This window comes from Labeo rohita, chromosome 15, assembly GCF_022985175.1.
Source record: "Labeo rohita strain BAU-BD-2019 chromosome 15, IGBB_LRoh.1.0, whole genome shotgun sequence".
NCBI lineage: Eukaryota > Metazoa > Chordata > Actinopteri > Cypriniformes > Cyprinidae > Labeo > Labeo rohita.
In genome coordinates, this window is record NC_066883.1 from 29,631,611 (window position 1) to 29,647,368 (window position 15,758).

General features: G+C 33.3%; 1 protein-coding gene across 1 annotated transcript in view; it reads right to left on the minus strand.

The window, feature by feature from the left end:
- Nucleotides 1-1,768: 1,768 nt before the first annotated feature.
- Nucleotides 1,769-15,758, minus strand: part of dgkb (diacylglycerol kinase, beta) — a 63,896-nt gene continuing 49,906 nt past the window's right edge. Inside the window, 3 exon segments of the mRNA XM_051130133.1 lie at nt 1,769-3,044; nt 4,519-4,579; nt 7,041-7,161. Of these exon segments, the coding sequence (XP_050986090.1) occupies nt 2,940-3,044; nt 4,519-4,579; nt 7,041-7,161 (287 nt within the window). The 3' untranslated portion in view covers nt 1,769-2,939.

A 15,758-nucleotide genomic window follows, 5' to 3' on the forward strand; every position in this document is an offset into this window, starting at 1 on the left:
GGTGAGCGGCAAGCCAACAGGTTCAAAAGGTGAAAGTAGGTTTGTTTTGCCATGCAAAATCAGTTTGTTTTCTGGAAAAAAAATGTTGCTTTGACTGGTTTCAAAGCTTTTATAAACAGGGTCAAAAGGTCAACATTCGTAGATTTTGCCAGATTTCCTTAAAATAAAAAGTGCACAAAATTAAGTAAATTTAAAATTCACAAGTACTAGACTCGGCACAGTAACAACGATTATTTAATGACTTTAAAATGTATGCATCATATATGAATGTTATAACAGGCCAGGCTCAAAATGCAACTCGAACTTTCATACAATATAAAAATCTCTCTAACCACCAAAAATGTCTGTGAAAACCCATGGTATAAATAAAAACATCAGTTTTAACTGCTAAAAATGTCATACGTCATATCTCGATCCAACATGCAAATACATCAGGCAAGTTCATTGTCAGTTCATTGCACAAAGCACTTATTATGAACTGCAGGCTATATGGGGGCGAGTAAAACTAAACCAGGCCCAACCAGAAACTTAAAACTTTAGTTATCAGGATGTGTAATAGTGTCTCACTTCATTGCATGCTGCTATCGCAAGAAAAGGAAAGGTGCAGTCGCACTTTTGCTTCAGCTCTGGCAGAAGTGCATCACAACACATGAATATGCATGAGCAAAGCACCTTGTGACCATGACAACCATGTCTTGTAAAGACAAAATACAACAAAATACAGTCTTTCAATCTGATTCGTAGTCAAAAAGCAAGCAGCTTTGGATTAAAATTAAACAGACAGGCATTAAAAAGCCTAAAACATTGCACATAGATTACTGACTCTGGACGAAGATTGTCTAACGACACATTTTCATGCTTTTGGAAATGATTCTGTTCACTGTTTAGTTGATCCTTCTTCAAGTAACTTGTGTTTAGTATTTAGCACTTAAGTAGTGATTTAGAAAACCATTTAAAACATGCAGATTTAAAATGCAACTTCCAAAACAATAAATATATTCATACTTTAAAAAAAAATGAATTGAAGGAATAGTTCACTTCCAGAATAAACATTTTCTGATAATTTACTCACCCCCATGTCATAAAGTTCATGTCAATCTTTCTTAAGCCAAAAAAATAATTTTTTTTTATTAAGTTTTTTGAGGAAAACATTCCAGGATTTTTCTCCATATAGTGGACTTCAATGGGAGCCAGTGGGTTAAAGGTACAAATTGCAATTTCAGTGCAGCTTCAAAGAACAATACACAATCCCAGCTGAGGAATAAGGGTCTTATCTATTAAAACGATTTTCTAAAAGAATAAAAATTATAAACTTTTTAACCACAAATGCTCGTCTTGCACCAGCTTGACTTCAGGCATTACATGACACGACATAGGCGGAAGTACCAACCCAGTGTTTACAAAGCGAACGTGCAAAGTCAAACGGCCTTTACAAAAAACGGTAAAACAGCGATGCTGGATGATTTTAAAGTTGGAGGAGAAAATAAGATGATAAGAAGATAAGAGTTTTTTAACCAAAGTACACAGATGCTTGACCTTTCCAACGTGATTACGTAATGCCTGAAGTTACGAATGTGCATCATAGAGCTATTGCAAGACGAGATTTTGTGGTTAAAAAGCATATACATTTTTAATGTTTATTTATTTTTTAGAAAATGACCAAACGTTTTGCTAGTTAAGATCCTTATTTCTCGGCTGGGATCATGTAGAGCCCTTTGAAGCTGCACTGAAACTGCAATTTAGATCTTCAACCCATTGACTCCCATTGAAGTCCACTATACGGAGAAAAACCCTGGAATGTTTTCCTCAAAATCCTTACTTTCTTTTCAACTGAAGAAATCATCAAGATATCTTGGATAACATGGAGGTGAGTAAATTATCAGAATTTTTTTATTCTGGAAAGGAACTAATCCTTTAAGTTGCATGATAAATGTAGAAAAATGCAGACATCTAAATTTGCCATAGAAAAAACACAGGCTGTCAGTTTCAGATGCAATTTTAAATATAAAATATAATAATATAATATAATATAATATAATATAATATAATATAATATAATAATTAATTTACAAAGTTCTGGATTTAAACCCAGCATGCTAAAGTATATAAAAACTGTTGCACTAGACTAACACATTACATGTTTTAGGTTAAAAAGTACTCTGTTTTTCTGTTTTTTTATGACCATAGAGTACAAAATTAGTCATAAGCGTCAATTTTTTTAAACTGAGATTTATACATCATCTGAAAGCTGAATCAATAAGCTTTTTTTGAGCCGTTGATGTATGGTTTGTTAGGATATGACAATATTTGGTCGAGATACAACTATTTGAAAATCTAAGGGTCAAGATATTAAGAAAATCGCCTTTACAGTTGTCCAAATGAAGTTCTTAGCAATGCGTATTACTAATCAAAAACTGGGCTTTGATATATTTACAGTAGGAAATTTACAAAACACCTGCATGGAACAGGATCTTTACTTAATATCCTAATGATTTTGACCCATACAATGTATTGTTGGCTATTGTTACAAATATACCCATGCTACTTAAGACTGATCTCGCATTTGGCACCAAGACATCCAGAGCTGCTGGCACTTTCTAAATAACATACCCAAAATAAAATAGTTCTGGTTCATTTAGTCCATCTGAGTCCACGTCTAAGACTCAGAACGCTAAAAGACATTTTTTGAGTGTCTATTATCCTCAAACCTCTATGATTCCAATTCCAGTTGAGTCAGTATTTTCAGAAACGTACCTTTTTAAACATTTGTGAACAATAAACGGCTTTTCCTCCTCGTACTTGGCTTGTACTGTATAGTAGCAGTTTAATCGAACAGCTAAGACTGAAACTGGTGGCTGTCAAGAATCTTCACATTTGGTTTTCACCATTCATATGAACTCTATAGCAGGTGTAGCGTTGATCTCAGGTGTTGTGGGCTGTCAGTCTTTGCTCTCTCTGCGGTCACGTCGAAAGAAGGAGAAGAAGCCAGAGCTTTGAGGAGGACCCATCAGCATTCGGGCCTGATTCTCATGCACGATTTTAATCTGTTGGAAAGAGTGAAAAACAAAGATATAAATTCATAAAGACAACCACATGAGAGAAGATATGAGAGATAATTGTTAAATGAACTAGCATTATATTAAAATAAAGGCCTGAGAGTCTCTCCGAGACATGAACACACTTAAAAAGAATGTTAAATGTTAAAAAACAGGCAGTGAACTAATGGACTAGAATGTGAAGTGAAAGTGTCATTAAAATCTTGTTTATTAACTCTGTTCCTGTCACATCTAATTGGGTGCTGAATTCCCTATTTGTGGGTCAATTATAATTCCACATCAAAGGTGATGGTAAATATCAAGCTCTTCTTTGAATTCACCCATTTGCTTTGTTCATGAAAGTATTCAGACACAGTAATGGCAATAAGAAGGTAAATGGTACTGAACGCCTCAAAAAGAAAACCTTTGGAGCATTTAAGTTTAATTAAGAGGAAGAGTCAACATGACATTTTTTAACATGTGGGGTGAAATCGAGAGTGTTCATATATAATGCAAATTTATTAGAATCGTGCCCTTTTTAGTGTCTCTCTGGAACAATTTAGAAAGATGAGATAAAATTAGGTGCCATAAGGTACTAATTTGAGCTTATTTTCTATGAATAATAAACTTTATGTTTCTCAGTGGAATAAAATGAATCTTTATTGTTAAATAATTCAATACTTTATATATATATATATATATATATTTATTTGGAAAATACTGTGTTTAGTGATATTATTTAAGAAAAAATAGTTTTAGAAAAAACAGGATTAATTTTAAGCTATTTTTAATTTATTTCCACATTTATTGCATGAAATATATAATGAAAAAATCATGCAAATCCACTGATTTTCACATAAACCGTCACAAGCAAACACAGATACAATGCAGCGCTACCTAAAAATGGATTAGCATAATCACTTTTGCTGAGGATAAAGCTGGAACACCTGAATATTGACTGTAGTGTCTCAAAAGCATTCCTTACGTTTACTGACACTAATTAAGCCTTGACGAAGCCATAGGTTGCCATGGAGATCACCTGCTACGATAACAGTTTTGTTGGTGTCTACCTTTAACCAGAGTTTTAATCTACAGGTACAAGTGCTCCTTCCAATTAATTGTGTTGTCATGCTTTTTGGATTCCAGGCATCGACAAAATGAAGTATATGTAAATGAACACTGCACTTCAGAAAAGATGCTTTCAGAGAAGGGAAACTTTAATTAAAAGCAAACAAAGCTTCGAATCTTGCAAATGAGGTGGTTGTTTCGGGCTGGAGCGTATTTTCGGCTTTCTTGTAAAATGTTGCTGTGGTTTTTACACAAGATATCAGGAGAATCTAAGACTGACCAACTAAAGCCAGTTTAGAAGGAAACGGAAAGTGAGAAAATAATTCTACTCTTAAACATTCATAAAAAGATGAACACACTCAATATAAAGGACATTTAAGCAAATAAAAATAGTAAATGTGCTTTCCATACTTACAGTGCATGGGCTTTGCATCCATGGCTCACCATCTATTTGCATAGGGAGGGCTTTACTGGTTCTGTCAGTGGAACATACTGTAGTTATATATTACTGAAACATGAATATATTAAATAAATAATATATTAAATGAAGCAAAACATTAAGATTTTAAATGTTTGTAATCTGTAAACATCAAGGTTAAAACTGTAGGTTAAATGTTTTTTCTTTTAGAACCATATTTAATATAAATTAGGGTCGGAAAAACGATTAATCGCGATTAATCGCATTCAAAATAAAAGTTTATGCTTACATACTATATGTGTGTGTACAGTGTATATTTATCATGTATATACAAATACACACACATATATGTGTTTTAAAAATATTTGTATGTATATACTTGTATATGATTTATAATTATATATAAATATAAATATTTTATATATAAATGTAACTTATTTTTCCTTAATATATACATGCATGTGTGTGTATTTAAATATACATAATAAATATACACATTACACACATAGTATGCAAACATAAACTTTTATTTTAAATGCGATTAATCGTGATTAATCGCATTTAATCGTGGCCAATTCGTACAAATTTGTACAATCTCACTCATACAATTTTGTATGATTTGTGTGAGGGGCAGGTTTAGGGGCGAATTCCTACGAATGTGCAACCTTGTAAAATATGTACAATTTTGTCACAAATTCATACAAGTGAGGTTGTACGCATTTGAAAGAATTATCCACCTAAAATATGTATGAATTGCCATGGTTTGGACGAATTAACACGTGCGCTCTGGGCCTGCCAAGCAGCAACCTTCCGGTCTCTCTCTTGAATCCAACACGGAAGTGACTTAGATATAAAGTCATATAGAGTAATAGGTGGATTGCCACTGCTACGTCAAGCTAGGCGGGCGTGGTTTCAGGAACCAGGCACCTCAGCTCCACCCACATTCTGCCCCTTTGCCCATTTTCGATTATCCCGGAGTGACGAGCTGCGAAGATGGCTCCACCCACTTTGGGCTTCTAAAATGCTCTTCAGAAACTTACGAGTGGCGTAGGTATTTATATTGATAACTTCCTTCATTTTAAGCGGCTCATGTTAATGGGCAATGCTTGGGCAATATCACGTAACATTAGAACAGCCTTCATTTACTTGCTCGTTTTCATCACTTTCACTTGAATTCTTGCCGACAGCCCCAAAGCATCGCCAACGTGAGCCCGCTACAAAAGCCGAAATGTAGAACAGATTAAAAAATAAATAAAAAATAGCCAGACAGATGCTCACCGACGGTCGCAATTCGTACATATTTTAGAGTGTCCTGGCTTTTAAAGTCCTACAGTGTGGCAAATGAACTTTGAATGTAGTCAAATGACTGAACAAATATTCCATGTAGTCAAATGGATCAAAAGGAGTCAGTAAAACATTGAATGTTTTTGAAAGCAATCTCTTCTGCTGACCAAGGCTGTATTTACTTGATCAAAAATACAATAAAATAGCAATATTGTGAAATATTGTTTTCTTTTTTTATATATTTTAAAATGCAGTTTATTCCTGTGATGCAAAGCTGAATTTTCAGCAGCCATTGCTTCAGTCTTCAGTGTCACATGATCCTTCAGAAATCATTCTAATATGCTGATTTGCCCTAATTTGCTGCTCTAATTTCTTATTTTTATCAATGTTCTTAATACTTTTGAGGAAAACATTTTTAGGACCTTTTGTGAATAGAAAGTTCAAAGGAACAGTGTTTATTTGAAACAAAAATCTTTTTAAAATTATGTCTTTAATATAACTTTTAATGAATTTAATGCATCCTTGCTTAATAAAAGTGTTAATTTAATAAAAAAAAAACACACTAACCCTAAACTTTGAAACAGTAGCATATAATACACTACTGTCGAAAGTTTTTGAGCAGTGTCGGCACCGACAGCCTTGTGGGCAGTGTGCCGACATACAGCGCTGTTGTGAAATTTTTCAGGTTTCTTTGCTGAATAGAAAGTTCAGAAGAACAGTATTTATCTGAAAAAGAAATCTTCTGTAACATTATAAATGTCTTTATCATTACTTTTTTTTTAGTAAATAATTATTTGGTAAATAAAAGCAAAAGTATGATTTCTGAAGGATCATGTGACACTGAAGACTGCAGTAATGATGCTGGAAAGTTAGCTTTGATCAGAGGAATAAATTACATTTTAAAATATATTCAAATAGAACAGTTATTTTAAATAGTAAATATATTATAATATATTATATTATATAAATTTTACTGTTTTTCCTGTATGTATCAAATAAGAGCAGGCTTGGTGAGCAGAAGAGACTCCATTAAAAACATGAAAAATCTTACTGTTCAAAAACTTTTGACTGGTAGTGTATATTATCAAAAATTGTTGTAGAAAGAGTAAAGCACAATATAAAGTGTTTTACTATAGTAATAAAGTTCCCTAAATCTACAAAACATTTCTAAATTCAGTATATTAGGAGCACCACACTGGAAATGGGGTTGATTTGTAATTACTACGAAATGTAACCTGATAATGATGGAGGAACACTGGGCCAGACGTCTGCCTGCGCTCTTCAGACCCGTGTAGATCTGCCCCATTTCCATTGCCCCCTCCAGCCCCACCACCTCCAAAAGCTGATCAGACGGGTCTAAGAGACAGAGAGAAAAGAAATAGGGAACTGATGAGGTCAAACTGATCTAAAATCCATCAAATAATGAAAAAGACTAGTTGCACATGAGCAGACCTTCATCTTAGGAACTTCTGGTCTTAACAGACATTTTCATTCACGTCAAATTAAATAAAATGTCTAGTCTGGTTAAAGTCTCTGAACTTACAATGACCTGCCAATTACCCCAGATAATGAATCTTGAATCTGAATGCTTTAAATAATTAATTTTTATAGTAAATATTGTTGTGTCCTATATGATAAATTGCTTGTGATTTTTCACATTTACAAGCTGTTTTGCATAAAATCTGCTAAATGATAAAATGTAAATATGTAACACATGTAAGACATGTGCAAATACCTAAAGTGAATTATCTAACATTATCACTAACGTACATGAGATGCACAAACCAAAGAGACGAAACCGGCAGTCCCCTCCTTCCAAAACACGAAACCAATATCAATATCCCTGTCAAAATGTGTTAGCCTGTTAAACCGTCCACTTTCTATCAAAAGCTCAAGCCTGACCCGTGGGGGACGTCAGGGGGAAAAGATTATGAGGAGAAAGACCAAAAGAGAAGATGAGGAGCAGACAGTGGAGGTGTGTTTGGGCGGAAGGGGGGGGAGCGTGTGAGAAGGAGAGAAAAAAAGCAGACAAGCTTGATTTGGAATCTTCACAGTCTGCCTTCCGCTCTAAAAAAGCATAAATTGTCACCGTTGGAGAAAAGGAGGGGAGAAAAAAACACCAACAACCCACAAACAAAACACCTATTAATTAGAATGCGACACTGATGCAAAGCAATCTTGTGTTCCTCCATATTTATTAATTTCTTTTTTGTTTTGAAGTTATGAGCATTGATTTTTCCTCGGTCGGAGGTCCAGTGTCGCGCTGGGACCATCTGTTCAGTAACAGCTCCTATGAGTCTTCCTCTCCTCCTCCTCAAACACACACACACACGGTGTCATTCAGTCCACAGACAGGCAACAGTCAAACCACACAAATAAACAGAAGTGAGTGCTGGCAAGGCTCTGACTGCTAGCGCAAGGTCCAGTTAGGTCTGTTGCACTCTAATCATTTCTATTTGCGTTTTAGCTTTGACCTTTTTTCCACTTTTGGAACCTTGAGATGGGAACGATATCGGGAAATGTTGCAAGCCAGGTTCAAACTCTCACCACTACCATAAGAACTATGGCTTTATGTGCACATGTATCATGCGTTTTATGTCTATTCTATTCTATTCTATTCTATTCTATTCTATTCTATTCTTTACATTCACTAAATTGTATATTTTTATTCCATTCTAATGCTGTAACTTTCATTTATTCCATTTTATATCCATTTTATTCTATCCCTTATATTTATTCTATTTCTATTATTTTTATTTTATTCTATTTCTTACATTTGTTCTATTCTCTCACATTAATTTCATTCTATTCTATAGCTTGCATATTTTATATCACAATCTATTTCTTACATCAAATCTATTTCTTACATCAAATTTATTTTCTTACATTTATTCAATTCTATTGATTACACATTTCATATTTTATTATATTTCTGACATTTATTCTACACTACAGCTTATATTTATTAGTCTTTTCTGTACTACAGCTTTCATATTTTATCTTATTCTATTTCTATTCTATTTTTATTTCTATTCAATTTCTACATTTATTCTCTTCTGTTCCATAGCTTAAATTTTTTTATCTTATTCTATTCCATAGATTTATTCGATTTCCTTACATTTATTCCATTCTTCAGCTTACAGTTTATATCTCATTCTGTTTCTTACATTTATTGTCCTCTCTTAGATTTTATTCTATTCTGTTACATTTCTATTCTATTCCTTGCATTTACTAAATTCTAGATTTTTATTCTATTCTAATGCTATATCTTTCATTTATTCCATTTTATAGCCTACACATCTGATATATCATATTTTATTCTATTCCATACATTTGTTCTAATCTATCTTACATTAACTTAATTCTATTCTATAGTTTGCATATTTTATCACAATCCATTTCTTACATCAAATTTATTCTCTCACATTTTTTCAATTCTACTGATTACACATTTCATATCTTATTCTATTTATAACATTTATTCTGTTCTATAGTTTACATTTATACGTCTATTCTATACTATAGCTTTCATACTTAATCTAAATCTATTTCTATTTCTATTCTATTCATCTTACATTTATTCTCTTGTATTCCATAGCTTGTATATTTTATATCTTAATCTATTCCATAGATTTATTCGATTTCCTTACATTCATTCCATTCTCTGGCTTGCATATTATATTGTATTCTATTTTTTAAATCTAATATTTTTTTTTACATTCAATTCTATAGCTCACACATTTTATATCTCATTCTATTTCTTACATTTATTCTACACATTTAAATTCTTTAAATTTAATTTTTTAATATCTAATTTAATTCTATTCCTTACATTTATTACATTCTATTTCCTTACATTTATTCTATTGCTTACATATATTATCTTATTCTCTCTGTTTTTATACATTTACTCTATTCCTCATCTTACATTTCTATTCTTTTCTTTTCTTTTCTTTTCTTTTCTTTTCTTTTCTTTTCTATTCTATTCTATCCTATTCCATTTTCTACCTTGCTTTTATTCTGTTATATTCTGTACCTTGCATTTATCCTGTATGTTACATTGTTTAAATTAAATTTAGATCCCCTGCGGGTGCTAGGTAGTGCTAACAGCTGTTTTTTCAGTCATAACTATTACAATAAAATGTATTTTAGCACAGCTGAACACTATTGACCAATGAGAAGCCAGGATCAGAACTATGTGTTCTATGAATACAAATCTGTTATACTACAAGTCCATTCACATATTCAAGTTACAGTGTATATGTGTGCAAAAGGTCATTTCACTTGTACGCAAGGGCAATGCTGGAATACATTTCTTAAAAATGCAACAGCTAAACACAATGAAACAAGTGTTAGTTACAGTTGTCTGGCAACCTCAGTTAACGGGATAACACAAATTATTGGATTGTTGTACCAACCCTGTGTTTCAACTGTTGTCAAGGAGACAGACTGTGAACGAGGCCTTGCTGGGATTCGAAAAAGCGTGAGAAGTAAGAACTGCGTGTGTTGAGTGTGTATGTGTGTTTGTGTACACAGTCCTTTGACCACTGTGGCTCTGCTCTCTAAAAGGGTCAGGCTTGCACAACTGGTGAGGCTCAGAGCTTACGCAGAGGTCTGTCATCAGCAATGGACAGTGTCAGAGAAAGGCTGAGGGGATTTCTAAACGCCTGAGGGAGTAGAGAACACTCCCTACCTGCAGATTCACATGCTCTGGATGGAAGCATGTGTCATCTCTCTGTTTCAAATTAGAATTTAAAAGATTTTTAATGAAACAATAGTTACGACAACTCTAAAGGTTAACATTTCCATTCATTTCAGTTGAATCAAAATTAAAATGACTAAAAAATGAGCAACATTTTATTTTATTCCTTACATTTATTCTATTCAATTTTAATTCTAATCAAATAAAATTAAAATTTAAAAATTTAAAAAATATACTAAATTACTGGTGAAACATAAAAAGTAGAATTTCAGGTAATTAATTATTAAAAAATTGAAATTAAATTATTAAAAAATAAGCAACATTCTAAGCTTTTTTATTCCTTACATTTACTAAATTTTATATTATTTTTCTATTCTAATGCTATATAGTTAATTTATTCCATTTTATATCCTACATATTTAATATATATTATTTCATTATATTCCTTGCATTTATTCTATTCTATTTTAATTCTAATCAAATAAAACTAAATATTTAAAACATTACATTAAATTAATGGTGAAACATAAAAAATAGAATTTAAATTAAATATTAAAAAAGAAATTAAATTACTAAAAAAGCAACATTCTATTCTATTCTATTCCTTACATTTATTAAATAGTATATTATTATTCTATTCTAATGCTATATCTTTAATTTATTCCATCTTATTTTATTCTATTCCTTACATTTATTCTATTCAATTTCAATTCTAATCAAATAAAATTTAATATTTTAAAAAATAAACTAAATTACTGGTGAAACATAAAAAGTAGAATTGCAGTTAAATTAAATATTTAAAAATTGGAATTAAATTATTAAAAATGAGCAACATTCTAATCTGTTCTATTCCTTACATTTACTAAATTGTATATTATTATTCTATTCGAATGCTATATAGTTAATTTATTCCATTTTATAGCCTACATATTTAATATATATTATTTTATTGTATTCCTTGCATTTACTCTATTCTTTCAATTCTAATCAAATAAAATTAAATATTTAAAACATTAAATTAAATTAACGGTGAAACATAAAAAATAGAATTTCAATTAAATTAAATATTAAAAAATTAAATTAAATTACTAAAAAATTAGCAACATTGTATTCTATTCTATTCCTTACATTTATTAAATTGTATATTATTATTCTATTCTAATGCGATATCTTTAATATATATTTAATAATTTATTCCATTTTGTAGCCTACATATTAGATATATCTTATTTTTATTATATTCCTTACATTTATTCTATTCTATTTTAATTCTAATCAAATTAAATATTAAAAAATACAATTAAATTACTCAAATTATTAAAAATGTATTTACTTTAAATTATTTAAATAATGAAATAATACAAAAAATACACTTTTAAATAAATGTAAACTTATATTTAATTGAAGTAAATATTAATTATAATAAATTTACATGGCTTTTTGAATGGCTGCCAGTGAAGAAAAATCCTTTAGTCCAGTAGTAGGTTAGCTTAACTGGTAGGTTAACTGGCTAAACTTAACCCCTTGGTTAAAAAATAAATAAATAAATAAATAAAGAGTACAATTCTGTACTACTAGAATCACCAAACTTAATGAATTTCAAAAATAATGACTGTTTTCAAGCAGGTTTCACTTAAGGCTCAAAACAAACTGCTTTAAAACAAATGTCCCCGCCCCAAGCTGACACCACTGGGTGATGCCCACTACCTAAACAAACAGAAACGTTTAAAAAAAGCATTTACACTTTCAACCTCCACAAGTCTAAAAGTCTCTACATTAAAGCAGGGATAAGAAAAATACTTTAACACCGAAAAGTGCAAAATCACCTTCACTTTTCGATAAAAAACCCTCTCTTACTTTTGCACATGCACACACATACACACCTGATAATGGTGTTTTCTTGTCACCTGTTTTTTTTTTTGTTCTGTGTGATTGAACAGCCCGTGTTGCTCATGACGCACATGGAGCGACAGGGACAGGGAGGGCTGAGGTGCACGGGAGGGGGCTTGGGGGGGCTTTCGCACAGTGTGTCAGGGGACATCAGTAGCCCCAGTGCAGCCCACGTCCATGCTGAATAATTCAGCCCGCCTCCATTCCCTTCCACCTGAGGAGGCCTGTCTCCTAGCGTCACCAGCAGGGCCACTCAACTGCTCCCGAAAGGTCAGACTCTACCCCATCTGAGAGCTGGGCCTCGGGGGCTAATGCACTCCCTGTTTACCATCCAGCTAATGCTCCCTCGACTAATCTGACAAGCACAGGCCTCTCACCTTCAGAGCTCCTTCAGATGAAGCCGTATCTACGAAGGCTTTCAAAACCACCGGGCTAAGTGCCTTCTCTGGTCCAAACCTGGGCTCGCGGGCGCCTTCACGCCAATCAATTGATCTTTTTCCAGAGTAAATGGAATAGAATGGAGCGTAAAGGGTTTTGTCCTCTTGCTCTTTCTTTTTCAGAAGCCGTTTTTATTTGGCAAGCACTCCGTTTCTAGTATAGATGCAGCGGCAGGATATTAGAGCAAACATGCATGATACAAATAGGTGCATTTATCAGAGGCTGACTCGTATTGACTGAAATTAAAGAGTGCAAGGGGCTGGATGAACAGTAAAGATGGTCTCAGACTAACGACACCTGAAATAATGGATTGGTACTTGGGGTTTAACTGAGGTGGACAGATTAAAGAGTTTAATGAATGAGATACTATGGCGTGCAAATGTACAGATATTGATGTACTGTACAAAACATGAATAAGTATACTCATACTAGAGGTTATATTTCATTTTCACCCATATTGACTGGGAAAAAAGCAGCTGGGCCGGGCAAGTAAACTCTTTAGGCTTCATAAACAAGAAAGTCTGACTGACAATCTCTTTCAAATGGGTGATTTCTCATCAGGGAACATCGAATACTGTGATTGTGAGACTCGAACAGGCTCTGACGTTTCACCCTTCATTCTGCTCTTTGTGATCCCAAACAGTCCCATGATAACGGCCCGAAGAGATTCTGTAAAACTACAATCAATGCTCTCAAAGCGGCATGATGCATGGATTTTCCCCAATGTGGTGACAACCGGCGTACACATTTCTGGATTAGTGAACAGCGTTCTGCCTTGATGATCCTCCGTTGAGGGAACATCTAAGTGTTTATCTCGACAACAAGTCTTTACTGTTTTTTGCACTTTGACAGGATTTGGGTTAATGTCATTTGGCAGGAAACTATGTGTAAGGGTTTATGCGCGTTTGGTATCTCACTTACAGTAGCGGGTGGAGTGTTTGCTCTTATTTCTTGCATTCAAAGGCATATTTATTGGGGTTCATCACAACCATCTCTAGGCCAAATTGCTGCTAATTCTGACCAAGAATTGTCCTCTTTGACCATACAAATTGCATGAATTTGTATGTTCTCATTTTTTTCCCGGAAAGAAAGCATGAAGTCTAATAAGAACACCGTAAGAGAACATAAATTTTCATTCACACCACAAATTTACTAAATGTAAAATAGTTTTAAATTGTGTGTTGATCTGAATGACATGTGAAGTGATGAACTACAGTTTGACAGTTTTGAGGTGGGTTTATGAAAAGCATACAACATGTACAATACATATTTTTTTAATTTAATTGATTAAATAACAGTGCTGGAATGTATTTGAACTATAGAAGTCTGTTTAAGGGGCAATATAAAATAAAACATTTTTGTTTTGTTTTGTTTTGCATGTCACATTCACAAACAAAAGTTATGCAAAATCTCCCGTTCTAAGCATTAAAGCTATGAAATTAATCTTTTATTAACATCGTATCTGCACTGTGTTGTTTATGAAGAAGGAATTTGCAAGACTAATCTAAGCGCCTCTGATTGGTGCGTTTTCTGCGCCGACTAATCTAAGGGCCTCTGATTGGTGCGTTTTCTGTGCCAACTAATCTAAGCGCCTCTGATTGGTGCGTTTTCAGCGCAGACTAATCTAAGGGCCTCTGATTGGTGCGTTTTCTGGGCCGACTAATCTAAGTGCCCCTGATTGGTGCATTTTCTGCACCGACTAATCTAAGCGCCTCTGATTGGTGCATTTTCAGCGCAGACTAATCTAAGCACCTCTGATTATATAACTAAATTATATATATAAATTATATAATAATTTATTATATAAATAAATTAGTCCTTTTTAGCACTGACTAATCTAAGCACCTCTGATTGGTGTGTTTTCTGCGCCGACTAATGTAAGCGCCTCTGATTGGTGTGTTTTCTGTGCTGACTAATCTAAGCGCCTCTGATTGGTGCGTTTTCTGCGCCGACTAATCTAAGTGCCTCTGGCACATTTTCTGCACTGACTAATCTAAGCGCCTCTGACTGGCCAATGCAGTTTAACAGAAACGTGTTTGATTGGTTATAAGGGTCAACACTGCACAAAACAACATGTGAAAGCAATCTGATGCAGTGTGAGCGAATCTAAAATTAAATTCCACAAACTGATGCTTCTCAATCATTTTCACATTTTATTTTAATTACAGCAGCCGTAAAACATTGCTTAACTGTGTAGGGGCATTTTTGCCCCTTTGTTTTGAATTTATTTTATTTATTCATTAATTCATTTTAGTTCATTTTCATGGCATTTTTGACTTTCACATTATGATTTTATTTTTCACAATAGGACTTTATAAATGGGTCTTACAATATCCCAAATGGGACTTTGTATCTCATAATGTTCCTTTATAACCTACAAATGGGATTTTATATCTCACAATGTGACAGTTTATCTAGTTAAATTGCTACTAAGTGACTCAAAGAAAGCTTTCAAAGAACTGATATCACTAATTTGGCAAATTTCAGTACCCTTCATTTCAGTACCCTTGAGCACAGCTAGTGGCAGCCGCAGACATATGTGACAGTAAGCCTGCTGCATTAGAAAGTTATTGAAACCCCAATCAGCCTGTTTTCCCATGGTACAGTTGAGTCTGCTTTGATTAGACAGGTCTGTCCACCAACGCTAGCACAAGCCATTACAGAGGCACTGACAATCCCAAACACTGACATTAAAACTGCGCCCCTTCAACCCAAACAAAAGCCACTTGCCATGATTCAATGTGTCACTGGTGAAATATTCATCATGAAAGAAAAGTTCCTCTGAAGTTGCTTTTGATTAATCAGGTATGAAGACAAGGACATTGCAAACCAGTAACGTCAAGATGACCCTTAAAGAAATTTTTAATACAAGTTTAGCTCTATTTATGGCATGATGTTGATTACCAAAGAAAATAATTTTGAC